The 22,611-nt window shown below is 32.6% G+C and overlaps 1 protein-coding gene across 1 annotated transcript; it reads left to right on the plus strand.

Annotated features, from left to right (window-relative positions):
* Positions 1–761: 761 nt before the first annotated feature.
* Positions 762–11,973, plus strand: LOC127904012 (uncharacterized). Its single transcript, XM_052445414.1, has 5 exons — positions 762–867; positions 10,760–10,867; positions 10,982–11,214; positions 11,305–11,694; positions 11,782–11,973. The coding sequence occupies exons 1-5, from the start codon at positions 762–764 to the stop codon at positions 11,971–11,973; spliced, it is 1,029 nt and encodes a 342-aa protein (XP_052301374.1).
* Positions 11,974–22,611: the final 10,638 nt, after the last annotated feature.

Below are 22,611 nucleotides of genomic sequence, written 5' to 3' on the forward strand. Positions count from 1 at the left end.
TCAACTTCATCAAATGGTGAAATTTCCAGAAATATAGGTTTTACCAAACTGACCTCAAACTTGCAGTCCTACTGTGCGAGAAGCATAACTTCTATACCGAGTGTTTGTTTATGATCTCCACCATTCAGAATCTAGAAAGAATCAGTTAGAACAATGTATCCAAATTATAGCCCGATCCGACGGTAGCCGGAGGAGAAAACAGTCGGCGACGAAGACTGTCCAGAAGTGTATTTTCCTAGAAATTGGCCTCCATGATATCTCTCAAATGGGGACTGATATAGAATATCCCTCCGGTGAAACTGTACACGACATGGAGGAGAATATCATATATAAATATTGTTCTGATCCAACGGTGGAAGGTGGAGTTATAGCTGTCGGAGTTTATGCAATCAATATGTCTTCTCTCCAGCCCCTCTCTAAACTTTCTCTTGCTATTGCTAGTCACTCCAAGAGAAAAATAGAATGATATTTATAGTGCTATCATCTTGTTAATTGCACATTTATCCCCATCCCTTTTTATCTTTTGTACACTCATAACCTTCTGTTATTTGAATATTGACCTCTCTTGGTCTTATGTATTCATTTTGTTCCCACAAATGTTTTTCTTTTCAACAATTTAGTACTATATTCACTTTCATTTCATTTATTTCACAATTTTTATCTTGATTTAGGTTTCTTTAATTTAATTTAACCCATTTTACTATTTGTTAAATTTCTCATAATTTAATAACCCAGAAAAATTATAATCGGGGGTTTACACTATGTGTGCTGAAGTGACAGCTGTGGTTGATAGTTGGGCTAAAGTCCTTGGCCGTAAGAAAGCCAAACTCACTGAAGTTGGTCAAGCAGTACCTGCCCCCTTACACTGTGCCTCGTGCTCCTTCGAATATAGTGCATGTTATTTGATGTGCCGTGAATGATTCAAAAATCGGCAACAATGAATCTGACAAAAATGGATGAAGGATGGGTCTGGTTGTGTTGTCTTTCTTTTGGTGTTTAGGCTGGATTATAGTGATTTCAAGGTAAATAAGATGGAGGATAGACTAGAATGATACTTTGATAAGTCGATCTGGACGCCACAAAGATCAATCTAGGATTTCGACGCCACACTCTTTGTGATTGAAGAGTGATAAGTCAGGTAGGGTTCTTCACAAAATCAATTTGGAAGAACAACTCTTAATTCTGTGAATTAAGTTTCAAATCTTGGCCAAAAGTTCTTTATTACATATTCTGATACTATATTTATAATTGGAACATCCCTCCAAAGTTAGGAATAATTCAACATGGCAGAAGTCAAGCCCAAAAAACAGACTTTGACAAACTAACCTAGACAAATTAACTAGCACACGTTTTTTGACCTTTCTAACACAAACAGACCAAATTTAAAACAACCATATCTTCTTACACAAAAGTCCAATACAATCATGGTTTGACAATCTAGAAAGAACACGTTCTGAACTTGAAATCCACCTTGATTAGTCTTGTTTTCACATGCAATGGATGACTTCAAATTCGGGTTCAAATTCATTTGCTGTTCTGACCATAAACAGCATCAATTCCTTCACTTATTTGCATATCAACCCAAATTCGAGTAGCCCAGCATCAAAAGAACAATTAAGGGCTTTTCTCATCTCCAAGTTCCAATTGTAGGCAAATAAACATCCTTGAACCAATTTCAAACTGATTGCTAATTTTTAACTCTGACGCAGCTTCAATCATTCCAATTTGACTCGTCAAGGCCCTTTGTAGTTGTTTCGCTCTCGCTCTTGTCATTGGACCATCTGAATCCTCTTGCACATTAGTTTTAGCCTTACAAGATGGATTATAATTCCCATGATGCACATCATTATTGATGATTCTTTGCAGGATGTGGCTGTAGATGAATGACAATATATGGTAGTATTTATCTATGACATATTAATGTATTCTAGCTCTTATATGGAACATGAGCAACATCTGAGGAATGTATAACAAATTTTAAGGGAGAATAAACTATATGCGAAACTGGAAAAATATGAGTTTTGGCTAAAATAAGTATTTTTGAGGCATTTTATCACAACAGAAAGAATGTTTGTGGATCAAAGAAAAGTGGACGCTGTTTTGAAATGGGAAAGACCTACCAATATGACAAAAATCCAGAGTTTTTTGGGTCTCGCGGGATATTATAGGAGATTTATTGAGGGTTTTTCTACAATAGCATCATCCTTGACCAAGTTAACCTGTAAAAAAGTAAGGTTTGTTTGGTCGAAAGAATATGAGGAGAGCTTCCAAGAATTGAAGAAAAGACTCACTTCTGCTCTAGTGTTGGCCTTTCCTTCGGGGACAGAAGGATTTGTTGTGTATAATGATGCTTTTAAGAAAGGTTTGGGATGTGTATTGATGCAACATGGATGAGTAATCGCTTATGCCTCAAGGTAGCTAAAGCTATATGAGGTAAATTATCTAGTACATGATCTAGAACTTGTAGCGATGGTGTTTGCCCTATGGGTATGAAGGCATTATCTATACGGGCCGCAGGTCCAAATCTTTACTAAACATAAGAGTTTGAAGTATTTGATGTCTTAAATATGCGACAAAGAAGATGAGTAGAGTTGATAAAGGACTATGATTGTGTGATTGACTATAATCCTAGTAAGACTAATGTAGTAGTAGATTCTTTTAGCCAAAAAGGAAAGACGGTGGTAAATGATGTAGAGGTTAGGGAACAAACAAATTTAGTAGAATTGAAGAAATGGGTTTACAACTAAATGTAGGGCTTGAGGGATCACTGTTAGCTTAGATTAAAATCCGATCTGTACTTCAAGACAATGTCCTAGAAGCTCAACAGGGGGATACAGAAATAAGGAATATCAAGGAAAAGGTGAATCAGGGCATGAAAATACCTTTTCAAATCTCACTAAAGCGGTTAGTGATAATAGGCAAGCGGATTTAGTACAAATCTCAACCATTGTACCAAGAATTCTTTGGTGTATTTCCCTTTTTCTCCAAAAACTATGCATGATCTCATGTTTTCACAAGGATTTTTAGGAAATCAAAGTTTTAGTACAAAACAAAAATCAAATTGATGTTTGTTTTAAATAGACGAGTTTTGGAAATTCAAGTGATCACCTAAGAAAAAAAGAAAAAACCTGAAGAATAACCTAAACATCATAAGTTGACTTCAAAGCTAAGTTTTAATTGAATGAATAATGAGAAACCATTTTGCATATTCGTATGGGAGAAAGCCAGGCTTACCGATCCTAAGTGCATGCGTTTGAAATGAGGAAATGTCATCTTTGATAATCCTTTCAAAAGGCTAAAATATACCTTTTGCAATCCCCTTTTGAACCTGATATGTTTTTCTTATGAAAAATAACCTGGGCTAAGATCACATCCCACACTAAAGGGTAAGTGTGAGAAATATACAAAAAATCTTTAATGATTAAAAGTGTCAAAATAAAGCTGGGGAGGGCTTGATAGAACCTAAAGGATCCAAAAGATTTAAGTATACTACCAAAAATAACTAATATGATGATGCTCAAAACCAAATGAAGAAAAAACAAAGAGAAAAGCCCAAACCAACACTAGGGGACATAATGGACCATTTTACAAGGTCTTCAAATCAATTCAAAGGACAAAAAGGTCTAGAAACAATTACTATTGATTCTTAGTCTTGAAGTCTCTTAAACACCTTTTGAGCCTACAAATATTCCTTTTCTTTATAGCCAAAAGCCAAAGCCTATGTTACGTGCCCCATGAAGCCCTTTCTGATCAAAGGCAAGCAATCTGGAATGGTAGGCAATGCTTTCTCAAGCGAAACAAGCTTTATTATTTATACAAATAAAATGAACGTTTTGAAAAATGGTTCTTCGAAACTATCAAATTGAAGCTTTCACCTTTTGACCGATAAAATGTCACTTTATATTTTCACCAAAAGCAAAACAAAAATTTTCAACACTTATGAAGACTTGTCCACAAGAATCACTTGAATTTCTTCAAAATGAGTTTTCTTTAAACCGATGTCAAAATGGTTTTTGTGTTTGGAATAACTTTGAAATTCCAAAAAATTCTCCATGAAAACATCTTTATAAATAACCAAATCTTTTTTCACATAGCCTTTTCCCCATATAAAACTTGAATTGAACATGATCAGGCTGGGGGCAATCTAAAAAACACATAATAGTGCTGGCTCTATGATTCCTTTTTTATGAAACAGAAAATGTAGGGCAGAGCTGACTACTTTTGAAATAAAGGTTTGTAAGCATATTGATGTCATGTCCTTCCTAGAGGTCAAGATCATAAGATGTGACTTGAGTAAGCAAGAGCGAAAAAGCCATCAAAGCTTACTACAGAGACTTAAAACTTTCAAGATGAGGAAAGTTAATGAAGGAAGGGAACCTATATTTCTCAAGTAAGTATACATACATATTGATCATAATGCATTACTTTGATATTTGACAAACCAATGTCTCATCAGCAAATCTCTTTTGAGCACACCTCTAGGCCCTTATCTTCCAGGTAGTGTGTTTTCTAACCCTACCTTTTTTTGAGTGCGTCTTTAAGCCCTCATGTCAAAGATAGTGTGCTAGCTCTATCTCTATAACATATCTCTTTTTGAGTACGTCATTAAGCCCTCCTCCTTCAGATAAGGCACCTTCAAACCCTATCTTTTTCCTTTTGAGTGCGCCTTTGAGCTCTTGTCTCTCGAGTAATGTATTTTTTAACCTTACCTCCTTTCAAGTGCGCCTTTAAACCCTATTTTATTAGATAGTGCTTCTTCAAGCCCTATCTTCTTTCTTCAGAGTGTGCCTTTGAGCCCTCGTCTCTCGAGTAGTGTGTTTTCTAACTCTACCTCCTTTTGAGAGCGCCTTTGAGCCATCATCTCCTAAGTAATGTGTTTTCTAACCCTACTTCCTTTCGAACACACCTTTAAGCCCTCACTTTTCATATAATGCGCTTTCTAGCCCTATCTCATCTTTTCCTTTCGAGTGTGCTTTCTAGCCCTTGCTTTTCAGATAGTGTGCTAGCCCTATCTCTATATCATATCTCTTCTTGAGTATGCCTTTGAGTCCCTATCTCTTAGATAGTAAGCCTTCAAGCCCTATCCTTTTCTTTTAAGTGTGCCTTCAAGCCCTATCATTTTTCCCTTTAAGTGCTCATTTGAGCTCTCATCTTCTAAATAGTACGCCTTCAAGTCCTATAATGCTGTCCCTTCAAGGCATGTAACACCCTACCCCACTAGTAAGATATTGTCCGTTTTGGCCCACGAACTTCACAGATTTGTTCTTGAAAGCTATGCATGGCCCCAAAACGCGTCTTACTAGTCAAGGTAAGCATGCTCATATAAGGCCCTCCCTCAAGTCCTTACCCACCGATGTAGGATATTACAAGGCATCTCTGACCAAATCCTTTTGCCAGGTAAGTCGCATTTTTCACCACTTAAAAAATCTTTGTATTTTTCCTCTTGGACAGGTTGCCCATTATAATAAGACCACTTTGAAAAATCATTCATATTTTTCATCGCCTTGAAAAATTCACATTTTTTACCACCCAAAAAATCTTTGCATTTTTCACCTGGGCAGGTCACCTTTTACTAGAAGACCACTTTGAAAATCTTTGCATTTTTAATCTGGGTAGGTCACCTATTACAATGAAACCATTTAAGAAAAATCTTTGTATTTTTCACCTTGGCAGGTCCCCCATTATAATGAGACCATTTTTGAAAAATCTTTGAATTTTTCACCTGACAGGTTGCCTATTATAATGACTATTTTTGAAAAATCATTGCATTTTTCACCTAGTTAGGTCACACATTACAACAAGAACACCTTGAAAAATCTTTGTATTTTTCACCATTTTGAAAAAAAAAATCTTTACATTTTTCCACTTGGGCATGTTGCCCATTATAATAAGACCACTTTGAAAATCTCTGCACTTTCCACCTGGGTAGATCACCCATTACAATGACCCATTACAATAAGATCACTTTGAAAATCTTTGCACTTTCCACCTGGGTAGATCACCCATTACAATGAGACCACTTTTGAAAAACCTCTGTATTTTTTATCTAGGTAGGTCGCCCATTACAATAAGACCATTGTGAAAACCTTTATATTTTTCATCTGGGTGGGTCACCCATGACAATTTGACTATTTCAAAATCTATGAATTCCACCAACAAGCAGGTTGCCTAGTACAACCATACCACTTAAAAAAAATCTTTCACAAAGATTATCTTTTCCTTTACAAACCCATCTCATTATCCTTCGAGTGCGTTTTCTAGCCCCTGTCTTTCGGATACTATGCTTTCTAGCCCTATCTCTTTTTTCTTTGAGTGCATTTTTGAGCCATCACTTCAAACACTCCTAGAAGGACTAACCATTTCTTGATCTGGTGAGTTCGTTATCTCTCACCTCTTTTTCTTCTTTACAAAGCTTACTATCTAAAGTCTCTGACGAGACTTTCTATCTTAAGCATTGTAAAGAGGGGGAGCAACTGGCATAACCCATTTCTGGGTTATTCCTCATATTCACCTTTTTCTTTCTTCCAAAATATAATAATAATAATAATAGCAAGAAGGCTGGCGTTTTGGCAACAACAAGAAAAAATCAAGTTGTAATTTTGAAGCCTAGATGTACCATATTTTACCCAAAATTGGAGAAACAATCTAGATTCAAGGTCAAATTAAATGATTATTGGACGAATTTGCTTAAAAATTAAGCTTAATTGGTGAAAAAAATAAGTTTTGGATTCCAATTTGGGCTTAATTAAGAAGATTAGAATTTTAGGAGATCAAATTTAATTTTTTATCAAGTTAATTGATTGAAATCAGGGGTAAAATTGCAAGAAAAACAAAGTTTTGGAGTCAATTAAGGGCTAAATTGAAGAAATTTGGAACCAATGACCATCTTACAAAAGGCGCCGAACTCTAGAGACCCAATCGGTTGAAATCAGGGGTGAAATTGAAGAATTTTTTTAATAGTCAATTAGGGGCTAAATTGAAGAAATCCCAAAGACCAAAATGAAGAAGTCGCTATCTGGGTCTTAAATTGAAGTTTGTCAAGGGTACAATTGCACAAAATTAAAAGTTTGAAGCCAATCAGGGGTGTAATTGAGAATAGATCACAAATTGAAGGACTAAAATGAAATTGGCCAAAACAATGCCTTTTGAGTGGATTGTTCATCTTCTTCTGCTTCAAATTTTAGCTCAAAAGTTGCTTGAGTGGCCATCTTCCGAAGACATTTAATGCTTTATTTCTCGACCAAATTGGAAAAAACTTACACGAAAATAATCACCTGACATCTGACTACACCTTAATGTGGTCTGTTCTGGTCGATTGACCTAGACTAATTATCATAGACTGGGCTAGAACAAGTCCAGCCCAATATTGTAAATATATATGAATTAAGTGTTTAGTGGATTAAATGTCTTTTGTTATTAATGTTGAACTATTATATAACAATATATTCTTATGATTATGTGGTGTGGTTGGGTAATATATATATAAAAAAAGAATTTATATTGCGATGTTGACAAATTGTGAAGTAATTAATTTGCTAGGAACATGTTAATGTGGCAATGATCTAGGAGATATTAGTCAAGGAAATGGAAACATTGATTGAGGATTTTGCTTGTGAAACAAAAATTTATTGATAATTTGGAATGTCTATTTCAAAGGAAACTCTATTGGAATTTTGATAGAAATATAATAAAAATTAGGTTACTATTAATTTTCAACAAGGTCAATTGAAAAATGTGTTTAACAGTTGGGTTGTCACACAATTAGACTTGGTACCTCCATTCCAGCTATGCTCATTCCTAATTAGAACTCTCCTATTTCATCTAAAAGGTCCATTTTTAGAGAATGATCCTACTCTTAAAGAAGAACAACATGACCCTAGAAAATACAGATATGGAACATCAATGGCATCTCGAATTTTCAAATAAAAAAATGAAAACTTTGGCAAACATAACATATTTGTCAGTTGATTTATTTATGTGGCCTTAAATACAAAGCAAGATGAGTAGCTGCAAACCTCCATTCAATTAGAGAACCCAAGGCTTTGATGTTGGACCTATTTTTTTTTTCCAACAAAGTAATAGAAAAGAGCTTTATGCTTATTATCATCTATAGTAACATAACATACCCAAAATTAACACTATTGACAAAAACATGAACAACCCTAAAAGAAAAATGAGAGAAGCGTAAAGCAAAATTTGGCAAAACTAGTACACACAAAACACTAACAATTTTAGAAAAACAAAGTGATACCTGTTGTTACATATTTTTGACCCTATAAAAAAAACAAGAAAAGAAAAGAGAAACAAAATTGAATAAAAATCTAAAATATAAGAGGATATACATTAGAAAAGCCTAGAAGTTGCCCAAGTTGGTGGTGAAGGACCAAAGTGGCAAGTGAAAAAGTTAGAGGATGAAAATGTATAGAATTGGCAGCCTAATTATGATTGACAAAAGGCTTCATTGATGATTTTTTTTTTATTTGAGGTAAAGAAATATAAATTTGGATAGGTAAGGACTCAATGAGAATTTTAAAATGACTTAATTGCAAGAAAAATTAATTTTTAAAGTCAATTTAGGCTTATATTGGAAGAAATTAAGGTCTAGGGGTCGAATTGCAATTTCAAAGAGTTAATTTGGTCAAATCAGATGCTTAATTGCATAAATATTGAAGTTTTATGGGCAATTAAGGACTTGACTGAAGAAATCCAAAATTAAGGACCAAACTGAAAAAAGGTGCATGATTGTAGGGGCTAAAATTGACCAAATCAGGAGTCAAATTTAAAAAAAAATTAAAAATTTGATGGTCAATTAAAGGTCTAAGTGCACAAATTGAAAACCAATGACAAATATGAAAATGGCGCTAAAATTTGAGGTTGATGATTGATTTTGACATGGGTGAAATTGCATGAAATTAAGAGTTTGGGGGTAATTACAGGTGCAATTAAAAGCAATTGGAAAAATAGGAATTAAAATGAAATATGTTAGATCCCAAATTAAAAATCCTGAGTTCTAGGGTTTAACCTAGATGATGCGTCGTTCAACCACTGTTTAGCTTCTTTTTTGACAATTTTGGCTGATAGAGTTGACACTTTTAAGCGAATGAATGTGACGTTTCCGACCACTTATAGAGTTATAACCACCATGATTCAATTAGGAAACACCCCCTCTACAAAGACCAGTTACTCCTATCAAACAATTACATCCTATTTTCTTCAATGAACTCAATAACATCTTATCCCCGATCAGTCATCACTGCATTTCCAGATTCTAGGCTGATCGGGTTGACACTTTCAAACGAATAAGTGAGGAGCTACAAACCTTCAAATTGAGCAAAGTTAAATCCAAATGAAAGGTAAGCACCCTCTCTATTAAGATCAGGTGGTCTTTAATGATAATGACATAAGAGTTGCTCCGACAAAGCCTTGAAAGTGGTTAACTCGGTCATTGATGGCTGTGATACTGATTTCACAGAACCACTAATTTTTTGTGTGTGTTCACACTTCAAGTGTAAAGTCCCAGTAAATCATAAATAAGATGATTGAGAAACATTATGAAAATTTGATAGAAAAGACTTGATAAGGAAAAATATTAAATAAAATGCCAGGATAACTTGAAAATTAACCCAAGGATGTTAACGGCCTGAGCATTAAACTGTAAACCCCCCGGTGTAAACTCGATAAATCCAGACTTAATAGGGTAAGTATTAATTGAAAAATGATAAACTAGAGAGAAAATTGTTGGTGAATCAGAATGAACATTTTCAAGTGATTAATTTAAATGTCAAGTGAGATAAAGAAATAAATCGATACGTGAAATATTAAATAGCGATAAATCATGTGAATTTCCTGATCAGGTAAGATAATTATTGGAAGGAGGGAATTTTGTAATCTTGAGTGATATTATTTCTAAAATTGGAGGAAATTTCAAATAAATTATTGCATGACACTTGCGCAAGGAAGGTTGAATGCCGGTACAAACTTGCGCATAACCATGCTAGGAGGGTGAAATAGAGTAAGGACTCTGAGGAAAATTTTATGATAATTATAAGAGCATCTCCAATAGGGAAATGCTATATTAAAGAGCCAAATGGATAAAATGACTTTTTGAATAGTGTAAATATAGCTTTTTTTTTATTATGTGCATTCCAATGGTAAAAAGCTATTTAGAAAAGCCAATTATATTTTAATATATTTCATGTTAAATCATGATGTTATTAATATAATTATATAACTAATTTAGATATTTTATATATAATATAATTATGATGTTATTAATTATATAATTAATATGAGTAATTTATAAAAGTAATATAAAATTAATGAAGTAATATGAAAGTTAAAAGATATAATTTAAAATTTATTTATATGAATATTTTTAATTTTCAGTTTTATATGTTACTGTTAAAAATTTATTTTTTAAAAGTAAATTCAAATTCAAACTTTGAAAAAAACCGCCAACATTTTAAATTTTGATTTTCAATTTTTTTAAAAAAAATTCAAACTTTGAAAAAATGACCGCCAACATTTTAAATTTTAAAATTTCAAATGGGCAAAAATTAACCGCCAACATTCTAAGATTTCAAAATTTAAAAAAATAATCAATCTATAAATATTCTCATATACCTTAACATTTTTTCTCATCATTTTCTTCTCTCCAATCTTTATTATATTTCATTAAAATTTATCATGAATCATTCTAATTTTAATTTTTATGATGCTTTTGATTTTGATGATGACACTCCTGTGTTCGTTTTTCAAGTTGCTACCGCTGTGGTTGCTGAAGAAGAATCGAATAATCAAGGGCGGAGAACAGGGTATCGTGGCTCTATTCTTGGTCACAATATTATCAATTGTAATAGAAAGGAAGGTGAGTTAAGGTTATATAATGATTATTTTGCTGAAAATCCTAAATTCACTGAAAGTCAATTTCGAAGAAGATTTAGGATGAGTCGTCGTCTTTTTCTTTAGATCGCAAATGCAGTGGAAGCTCATAATCCATATTTCAAACAAAGGACAGATGCTCTTGGTGTTCTTGGTTTATCTTGCCTTCAAAAGGTAACTGCAGCTCACAGAATACTTGCATATGGTATTCCTGTAGATCTTACTGATGAATATCTTCGAATTGGAGAAACCACTGCGATAGAAAGTCTTAGAGCTTTCGTCAAAGCAATCGTAGAAGTTTTTGGTGATTGGTATCTAAGGGCACCAAACGAGGCCGATATTTGTCGATTATTATCAATTGGAGAGCAATGTGGATTTCCAGGGATGTTAGGGAGCATTGACTGTATGCATTGGAAATGAGAGAAATGCCCAATTGCATGGCATGGGATGTATACTGGTCATTGTCGTGAACCAACTATAATTCTAGAGGCGGTGGCTTCACAAGATCTTTGGATATGGCATGCCTTTTTTGGAATGCCTGGATCATTAAATGATATTAATGTTCTTGATCGGTCACCTATCTTCGCTGCACTTGCTGAAGGTCGAACTGCTCCTGTCAATTATACAATTAATGAGCATGAATATATAATGGGATACTATTTAGCAGATGAGATTTATCCTAATTGGTCAACCTTTGTTAAGACAATCCCAAGGCCATTAGGAGCAAAGAGAAAATATTTTGCAAGTAAGCAAAAGTCTGCAAGAAAGGATGTGGAGCGGGCATTTGGGGTGCTCCAATCTCGTTTTACAATTGTACGTGGACCTGTTCGATACTGGGATGAAAAAAAGCTTGCAAATATTATGAAAGCTTGCATAATAATGCATAATATGATTATTGAGGATGAAGGAGCAATGAACCTTGGATTAGACCATGAACGTGAAGTCAATTCCTTTATATCAGTGTCACATGGTGAAATACCAGAACTACATGATTTTCTTCAAACTCATAATCGAATCAGGGATAGAGCAACTAGCTCTCAACTACAAGAAGATTTGGTTGAACATTTGTGGGAACAATATGACAACGAGTAGAATCATTAGATTTGAACTTCTTATGTCATCTTAAGTTTCAAGTTTTTTATGTTTTTTTTTTCATTATGGTTGTTATCTTTTAAGTTAATTAATCCTACTTATTGTTATTAAGTGTTAGAAGAACTTCAAAAAAGTATTATGAATTGATACCACTTTTATAACAATATATTTAAAATAACCAAGAAATTTCTACATATTTAATTAAAAATACATTACATTAAACAATAAATCAATCTAGTTAATTAAAAATTAAAACTCCTCTTTTGCATAATTTCTAACTTTCTATTTTGAAAATACGCTGCAGAAATTGGATCCAAATTAGAAATATCCATTTTCATATTTTGTTCTTTTTTCTCAATCCTGTCCAATTCTTGTTTCTCCTAACTTTGTTGAATCATCATAGCTTGTTGCTCTAACATAATTTTTCTATCTTGTTTCTTCTGATCCTACATTTCAACTAGAGTATCCCTGAATTATTGTAAGAGATTTGTTACAGTTACCTCCCCAACTTTATCTTTTGCTTGTTTATGTTTAGGTCATTCCTTTGCAGCCTTCTGACCAATTGGTCTATCTTGATAAATCAACGGTTCACTGTCTTCTCCTAAACTAACAGAATCAGAGGTAGATGGAGCTGATGAAGCCGGACTTGCATTGACATGACCTTTTTGTTTCTTGTTTGACCTTTGATGTTGACTTGCGCGCTCAAATTGCCATTTGGGCTCTTTTCTTAAGATGACCCAACAATGTTCTAGTTGAAATCGTTTGCCAACGCAAGAAGTATATATTTGTCAAGCATCATTAATCTGGTAAAAAATTAGAGAAATTAAATAATGTTAAAATATGTGTTAAACAATTTAATATTAAAATTACCCTTGATTCTTCGGTCATTCCACTTTGCTGACGATTTTCAATTTGAGTAACAAATCCAACAAATTTACCGACTTCTCTATTTATTTCTTGCCATCTACTTGAGATGCTTATTTGGGAACGATTATTCAAGTTTCTTCCATTCTCTATAAAGTAAGCATGTACTCGAGCCCAGAACTGTTTTGTTTGTTGTTCAACTCTTGTAATTGGATCCTTGCTTGTATTTAGCCATGTAGAGACAAGTAAACAATCTTCCTCTAGTGAGAAATTTTTACTTCTTTGTGATTTTTTTGCCGAATGGACATTTAAATTCGAGTATGTTAAGTCATCGATTAATTGATTAGAATCACTTGATTGAGAGAGAATATCTTCTGACTCACTCATAAGAAAGTTTGTAAAAGAGCTTAGAAAATTTGAATCCATAAACATTAAAAAAAAAAACTCAAGTTAAAACCTTATAAGAGAGTGTAAAAGAAGCTCACATTCAATGTCTAGTAATTTTGTAGTTTCCATACATGTGAATTAATAATAAGCACTGCCTCCTACTTGTTCTAACATAACAATTTGACCATTTTTTGGAACTAAAAGAGGATTGATATACTGGTTTAATTGCATTTTCAACAAGACAAAATATAATTGACCTCAAATTAAAACAGACAATCAAAAATAAATTTTAAATATGTCACTCTATATTTTTATCAATATCAACTACTATTATTAATTCCTCTCAATTTTATTAAAGATAACAACATAAATAAAAATTGTCTTCCTTAACCCATATCAAAAACATAAAATAACAAAGAAATAAAAATCATCACAATATCAAATTAACAACAAAAGGTCTAAAAAATCAAGAGATATAAAAGAGAAAATAGAAAAAGCTTTTAAACAAGCATACCTTTTAATTTCAGCTAATTAACACAACCGATGTTATTAATTAACCGAAGAATAATTGATTCTTGTTTTTCTAAATTTGAGAGAAGGGTGATGCACAATACAAAATTTTAAATTTTACAAGTTCTTTCCTCCTGCTTTTAAAGGAAAAAAAATAAATTGTTGGCTAACGGCTATAAAAATAGCCGTTGGCCAACAATCATTTGCTTTTGCCATTTCGATATGGAAATGTAGAAATGGCTCTTCACAGAACAAATAGCTAAAATAGCTATCCGTTTGCCTGAGGCGTTGGAATGAAGAAATACAGAAACGAAAGCTAAAAGTATAATTTTTTACATTTGGCTCTTCATTTAGCTCTCTCGTTGGAGATGCTCTAAAAGGGTATCTCCAATGAATTATTCTAAGACATGTGGTAAATTATATGTAAAATTTAGATTTTTGATGTGGAAATTACTTCCTATCCAGATTTACAATATTTACAATATTAAACATATTTTCTAATTCAATTATTAGTGGAATTTTACATGATATTCTAACATATGTTTTTATCTTGAATTAAAATTGCAGACTAATAAATAGCATGAAGGTTCCGATGATAAAATATGGATCAGTGCATAAAAAACGGGAAGATAAATGGTTGTCACCCAACAAGGTTTAAGCTCATTTGTGGGGGACACATACACACATACAAAAGAAAAAACAAGGGAGACAAGACTTTTGTCTCTTGCCCCCCATTAATGCAGCCGACCACTTCTAAACCAAGGAGTCAAATTCTCTTGTCTCATCATTTGAACATTTTGTATGTGTTGCAAAGAAGAGCAGTCGGCCAGAACAACAAAAACAACCCCCTCCCTTTGTTCTTCCTCACCGAATCCCTTGGCTGTCCTTGCCATAATAATGCTTGAGTGAGATTGTAAGTTGCGAAGAAGGAAGCTACACTAAGGGAGATTGAGAGGGAGAGTCGCGAGTGGAGAAGAAGAGTGTAGGGAGGAGAAGTGAGCATAATAGGAAGAAGGAGAAGTGGTCTAGAGAACTCAAATCTTAACTCAAATTTGTTTGGTAAGATGGCTATCATTGTTTAAATTGTCTTAGTTACAATTGATGAAAAAGATGAAAAACCCCCAAATGTTGTGACCTTAGGGTTGTGTGAATTTTTTATAATGGAAGCTTGGTTAAACAAATATGTTAAGCTAACAAAGATAGGACATAAAATGAAGGAAATAGGGAAGAAAATTGAAAAAAAAAATCAAGTGGGAACCTTTAGCAATAGGCCGGCCAGTTTTGGAGAAAAAAAGGAGTGATGGAAATTTCATTCAAGGTATAAAACTAAGTGTTTAATATGTGAGGTAAAGGTTAATTTGTGATTTAAAATGGGGTTTGGTTAAGTTGAAGAATTGGGTGTTCTTTTGTAAATGGAAGGATAGTTTTTGGTGTAGGGTTGGGAAGGAACTTGTTGTGTAGACATGCTTAAAATTAGAAACAAACGTGTAGGGAGTGTATGTATGAATGTGGTGAAGAGCATGAAGTATTTGGAATGGAAGAACTTGGATGGAAGAATGGACATGTTAGGGCCGGCCATGAAGGTGGTTCAAGGAAAATTAATTGATTGATGTCAAATGCTTGTGGAGTGTAATTGGTTGTATGTAAATGTGATGAGGATGATGAAAGAACAATTGTTAGCATTATTCATTAATTAGAATTGTTACTACTTTCGTAGCATAAAGTGCAAAGGTGGATAATAGATTGATTTTACAAACATTTAAAAGGAAATCCACCTCCGCCATGGATGGAGGTTTCGGCCAACCTCCCTTGAAAGACTTAAAATTGATGGTTTAAAATTTAAATGAGATATGACATTGTGTAAAGCTGTTCGGATGTCAAAGGAAATGATTCATTAATGAAAAAGCAAGGAAATTTAAGCAACTTTTGGTGTTCTTTCTTGGGCATGTGTCGGCCAAAGAGAAATTAGAGGAATGAAAGTGAATGGCTTAGGGACCTCCACGTGTATAAAGTAGCACTAGTAGAAAGACTTAATGAAAAGGTGAGGACTAAATTATGTGAAAAATGAGAAGTAGGGACAAGTCATGTATAAATAATGACCTTGCTCATAAATGAAAAGGTCCCATAAGCTGGACAGTTTTGTTATCTAATTTCCAATCGAGGGTAGGACTTGAAGATGATGAAATTTAAGGTAGGGTTCTTCATAGAAGCTGTACTTGGAGATATTACCTTTCACATAGAACTGACAATGCTGAAATCGAAGTGGTATAGCTCCATATATGATTCAAAAACTGAAGGAATGTCAAACCAGCATAAATCTGGACAGATTTTGATGCTACTGTAATTGTTTAATATGAACCTTGATCGATATAATTTGGAGTTAGTTCCTTTACAAAAACTGTAGGTATGGATGTTATATTTTACAAAAATTTGATCTTGATGAATTTAAAGTTTTATAACTCCAGATATGGCCTAAGAACTGAAAGAGGGTCGGATTTAATCTTGTAGGACAGATTTCATTGATTAGGATAACGGGTAATTTTGGGTATGTTAAGGGTAGAAATAGGTTTCCTATCTTTAAATAAAGTTGTATATTAGTGTCTTAGGTTTCAAAAGAACCAAGCTACGTCCAAAACCGAGATCTATAATTTTACTTGTAAGCAAAATTCTAAACAATGTTCTTGAGTAACAAAAGTGGAATTAGAAAGTGTAATGATAAAATTAATCGAAAGATAAAAGAATTAATGACCATGAACTTGTGTAAATAGAATTTTAAGGATACGAGAATTGATGTTATGGTAAAGTTATGAAGTGATAATGATATCTCTTAATTCAAAATAAGAGAAGTGTCTAGAGCATGATTGTCTGCAGATGACACCCTGATATGGCCTTTTCTAGCCAATTGACACCATAGTGGCAGTTGCGCCAGCCCAAAGAGGCCAACTCAGGTAGCCTTCAACAAACAAATTTGACAATTCATAATAGCCACTTTGAGCCAACGGTTAGGGATCCTTAGGGGTTGAATCAAAGGCCAAGATTTGGCACAATGACAAAATGTCCATCTTCCACCTCCTATAAATAAAGGTGGATTCCATGACCTGAGCACCAAGAAAATTATGTGCAAAGTTGACAAAAAAATCATCCTTCCCCCCTTTTTTTTCTCTATAATTTTCTCCTTATCTCACTCTACTGCCCCTTCAGCCATAACAACTTCATAACCACCATGAACTACCATAGTTATTAAACCCGGCCCAGGGGTTGACCCTGCCAAGGGGCCAGGTTTCATGGGTCAACCTGAATCAACCCAGAAAATTTTTTTAAAAAATAAAGTTTTAATATTTTATATGAAAAAATTAAAAAAAATCCATGTAAATATAGGCTATATATATTTTTAAATAATGAAGTTTAAAAGAATATTTATAAAAACAATTTATCCCACATTAAAAAGATATTATGTTAATATTTTAAGTTGAAACATTTAAACCAAAAAAGTTTTTTATCCCACATTGAAAAAACATAACTTTTTTTCTTGAGAACATATAATATATATACTAATGGGTTTCAAATCTCACATTGAAAAAAGATAGCTTCTTTCTTGTGAACATAGAGTATATATACTAATGGGTTTCAAATCCCATATTGAAAAAACATAGTTCTTTTTTCTTTTTTCTTGGGAACATAGAGTATATATACTAATAGGTTTTAAATCCCACATTGAAAAAAGATAACTTTTTTCTTGGGAACATAGAACATTGAAAAAACATAGCTTTTTTCTTGTGAATATAGAGTATATATACTAATGGGTTTCAAATCTCACATTAAAATGATACTATGTTATCCTTTTAAGTTGAAGTATTTAAATCAAAAGGTTTTTTATCCCACATTGAAAAAACATAACTTTTTTCTTGGGAACATAGAGTATATATATATTAATGGGTTTTAAATCCCACATTTGAAAAGAAAAGAAAAAAACCAGGCCTGGCACGGGTCACGCCCGAGTCCCGGGTCGACCCGTCGGGTTGGTCTGGGTTTAATAACTATGACAACTACAATACAACCTCCTCCACCAACCCATCTCCTTGTCGGCAATAAGAACCACCACTGTCAATCCTCCTTCTTCCTCTTTATCGTAGGTTTCTTCCCTAGCAACTGACACCAGTTGCCAACTCCTCCACCAACGTCGCCACCAACCTCACGTCGACCTCTTTTCCCTCTTTAGCTACAACCATGACCGCTGCATGCAAAACGTGAATTCATTTTGCATGCAGCGTGGGATTTAATTAAGCATGGTCATCGGGCTAGGCCAGTGATCATACAATGATGGGTTGAACCAGTTCCAGCCCAGCCCAGACGATTGGGTCGGGTTAAACCCACCCCTAAAAAAAGCCATGTATGTTGGGTCGCCTGGCAGCCCAACCCGACCTGACTAGGTACGACCCAATCCAATATATTTAATAATAATATAATAATATAATAAAAAAATAAAAAAAAGAGAGAAAAAGAGAAAAAAATCAAGTTTTCCAAAAGGCATTTTAAAAATATTTATGGGCCCCTCGCATGTTTTTCCAGCCATTTTGCACATATATTAGGTTGAATATTTACATTGTAAGATATAAATATGATATTAAAATACACGGTTTTCTTTGAAACTTTTCCAAAAAAATTAGAAAATTAAAAAAAATAAATTAATTTCCTCTTTAAAAAAACAAAAAAATATTTTGTTTTAGGCATACGGCCGAATCCTAAAAGTTTTCAAGCATATTTTCATAAAAACAAAAAACTGCATCCATCTCATGTTTTAAAATGTAAAATGGGTATCATAACCAGTTTATGATTATCCATTAGGGTTTGACTAAATTATTAAAAATCATTCACTAATCATTTTGTTCACTTAATATTTAAAGTGTTAGGATTTAGCTATAGACTTTAATATTTAGGGGTATAAAATTACATTGAAAAGTATACCCTTAGATATTAAAGATACAAAACGCAAAATAAATATTTTTGCGCCCCACGACATTGGTTACAAGATGCATCATAAAAGGGTTTTAGCCCATATTAAAAGGTCTTGCTTCACAAAAGTTGACATTTCAAAATCTTTCATAAAACATTATTTTTAAAAAAATCAAAGTTTTCTTGTTTCCAAATAAAAAGTATAAATTTTCATTTTGTTACACATCAACAATGCCTTAAATAAATGAACCATCACAAGTAATTACTTTTAAGTATCAATTGAGGGTAACACATTCTTTTTCATGAAGCTATTTTGATTTTTAAAAGATGAAACTTTCTTTTCAAAGTAAGAATGCATGAGTTGTCAAGTTGTTTGTTTACTTATGATGTAAATAATGACATCAATTATAATCATTAATACTCTGATCTTGAGAATTCTCCATCAAAAATACATGTACATAAATGAGTATTCACAGATTGTTAAGTCCATGTATTAAAAGGGGGCAATATACATGCAAATATACTAATATACTTTAAGATAAATGAAATCTAACAGGTCGTTATCTTAAAAGTATTTTGGTCTCATAAGGGACATCCACTTCTATATACCTTTGGATCTTGCTTCTAAGTAAATGAATCGTTTGTGGTCTCTATTTGGATACATGGGACTAGGATACAAAAAAATAATTTAATAAAGTATGAATGATCATTCATTTAGGATAAATGAACCTTCACATGTTGTTATTTAATTTTTTATCCAATAATGGACATCAAATTATAAACATCTCTAGATCCTACTTTCAAATAAATGAATTGTTAATAGTCCTACTTTCAAATAAATGAATTGTTAATAGTCACTATTTGGACACTTGGGACTATGGTATAAAATATCATTAAGCAAAATACGAGTGATCTTTAATCATAGGACAAATAAGCCGTTACTGGTCATTGTCCATGGACATTGGTTGCATAAATAGATGTTTAGCACCACCCCTCATAGGTTTAAAGTCTAACCAACTAAGCAATATATAGGCTCATTCGGTTACTTACTAACATTACCTGAAAAGACTGTCACTGGTCATGGGTCTCGATTAGGAATAATTGGTCTTGCTATTAGACATGCCAATTCACTAATTGTTTTTAGAATAAATAAACCTTCACTGGTTGTTATTTTGGCAACAATCAGAAATGGCAGCATGACTTGGATCTTAGAAAAGATAAGTTTTGGCCCAATCATCTATCTTTTACATCCTGGGTCTAACTCATTACACTAGATCCATTTTTAACCATTGACAACCATGCAAACAGACTATTGGTATATTAGGCACAACAAATCCATTAGAAATAGAAGACAAATAATAATGCAGTTTACTTTAGATAGGATATTTAAAGGTGATAATATCTTTCTTTTAGGATAACCAATCACTTCCTTAGAATTCTAAAAGATCAATTAGGGTTTCTAATTACCATAATACTAAATAGTGATTTCTTTACATGTCATACACGTTTTAGATCTTCCCCTATTTCTCACATAAAAACTTAGAAGGAAAAAAGTGGTTGTTACGATGTCGAGTGCAACAAAAATAATATTAGGGTTATGTTTAGTTCAAGTTAACAATTTGGAGGTTAAGAGTTAGGGAATTAAATGTTAAAGATATAAAAATGTGATTGAAGGTTTTTAAGGATATTTAGTTGATGTGGTAGCTAGGGACCAATAGATTTTAAATTGAAAATTAAATTAAATAAAATTAACAGATAATAAATAATTATATAATGATGGGACTTAATGTTGTTTCAATTAAAAAAAAAAGGAAAATGAATGAAATAAATAAATCAAATAACAAAAAAAAAATCCCCATAATTTTCCTTCATTGGCATTTTGTTAATCTAAACTTAACCCTCAAAATGGGATTACATATTAAAGGTAGAAGTGAAGATAGAATTTTTAGGCAAGAAGGGAAAACATAAAATTTGTTGATTTTCATATTTAAACTAATTTTATTGTAGTGAGCAATTGTATTTAAATAAAATCATTACATCCAAAATTAAACATAAACAATTACAATATAGTAAATGTCAAGAATCGATCAACAAGTTTTGAAAAATATGGAGAGAAAATATCTAGGAAGGGGGAGGCAAATCTAAACTGACAAAGGTTATCATAAAACTTTTGAAAAAATCCCCATTTATCATATAGTATTTTATTTATGTGTTCATTTTAAAAGTAGAAATATAATTTTTACACACTTTCACTCATTTTTTCTTATTACTTTTTTATTATATTTCCAATTTACTCAAAACAAACATTTAGCTTGGAGGTAAAAGTGAAATATCATTTTTAAAATAATCATCAATATTTTTTTTTTATTTGAAAAATTATGTAAATAAAATGAAACAGTTAATGTGGGAATGAGGAAATACAACCCAAAGATAAGGAAGATAGATAATGCTTTGTCACCGAGAATTGTAAACAATGACAAAATTATAAGTTTTACAGTTCTCCTGCTAATAGTTTGTTTCTTTCCATTTAAATCCGTCAAGCAAATCTCCTCCCCTTTTGTTTCAAGGAAAACCACCTGAAGTCTCCTCGTATACGAAGTGGAAGAGGAAACCATTAATTTAATTTTTTTTTTATGAGAGTCTTAATGATTTAATTAAATAAATTTAGAGTTGTTTTGGATTTATATATTCTTTTCAAGTTTAAATAATTATTTTAAAATTAGATTGTCACAAACTATGTATCGTCTAACTGTTCAGTTTCTAACAGTAATCCATGCGAACTACCAATAAGAAACACCTAAATCCTTTTAAGAGAGAGGGGTTAATATACATTTGAGTACTAGCTCTTTTCTTTTGTATTTTAGGTATTTCTGTATTATACTTTACTCATATAAAAAATAAGAGGCATCGTTTTCTATTTATAGCAAAACCTAAAAACCATATAAATTATAAAATATTAATTTTCCCCTTAAATAATATCACATATATTTTAAATGGCTAATTTTATAAATTTTTTCAATCAAGTACTTGATTGTTTCTAGATATAGAATTGTAATTTTCTATATTAATTACATTCTAGTCCTCAATTTCTAAAATTTATTTACAATCAAGTCACACTTCGTTAATCATCTCATTTTAATTTCTAACCAATGGTTTTTATATGTGTGACTCATTAAGTTCCCTAATAAGTTGATCCAAATATAAATCACAATCTTAAATACAATAGGATTAAATAAATTAAACAAATTAATTTATTATCAATTCAGCAATTGATTGGTTTATATTTAAAAATCAAGTAAAATATCTAGCAACCTGTTATAATCTCCTCAAATATTAGATAAGTCATAAGTGGTTTGATTTAATCTTTTAGTTACTAGTTTTTCATTGTTGTTATTATCTTTTCATTAATAATCTTTCAATTAAATATATAGTATAAAGTGTATTTATTTTATTAAATTATATTTGTTTTCGTCACCATAGGTATTATTTTTTAAATAAAATTTGAGACTTGTTAGATAGGTGGAAACTAGATGAGCAAGTGGATAATCCAATTCAATGCATGACAATGCAGGTTTGGAGGCCTTCTGGTAAGCCCCATGGATTGCTCCACTTGTGGGTGCCTCCTGGATGAGGAGGTGGAAGTGGTGGAGACGGTGGACGTTGGTGGATAATTTGGCGGTCTGATGGATTAGTGTTTGTGCATGTTAGACGCATGTGTTTTAGGTTCTGCCTAGCATTTTGTTTTTCTGTCATCTTGTCATTAGCGATCAATGAGTATTTTGTCTGATGTCTGTTTCTATAGTGAATTTCATTTTGAGTTCTTTTAATATGTTTTGGCTCTCGCTGGCATCAGTGACTCCAGAAATTCTGGGTTCGATCACCAAAGGAGTCGTGTAACCTGAAATCCAAATGCACCATTTAACA

Source organism: Populus trichocarpa, chromosome 11 (genome assembly GCF_000002775.5).
Source record: "Populus trichocarpa isolate Nisqually-1 chromosome 11, P.trichocarpa_v4.1, whole genome shotgun sequence".
In the NCBI taxonomy this organism is placed as follows: Eukaryota; Viridiplantae; Streptophyta; class Magnoliopsida; order Malpighiales; family Salicaceae; genus Populus; species Populus trichocarpa.

What these genes read in the sequence shown, in the direction of transcription:
- LOC127904012 (XM_052445414.1), top strand. Translation starts at nt 762, where the DNA reads ATGTGTGCTGAAGTGACAGCTGTGGTTGATAGTTGGGCTAAAGTCCTT. An exon ending in AGTACCTGCCCCCTTACACT is followed by an intron (nt 868 to 10,759) that starts GTGCCTCGTGCT and finishes TCGTTTTTCAAG; the next exon opens with TTGCTACCGCTGTGGTTGCT. An exon ending in TCCAATCTCGTTTTACAATT is followed by an intron (nt 11,695 to 11,781) that starts GTACGTGGACCT and finishes ATGATTATTGAG; the next exon opens with GATGAAGGAGCAATGAACCT.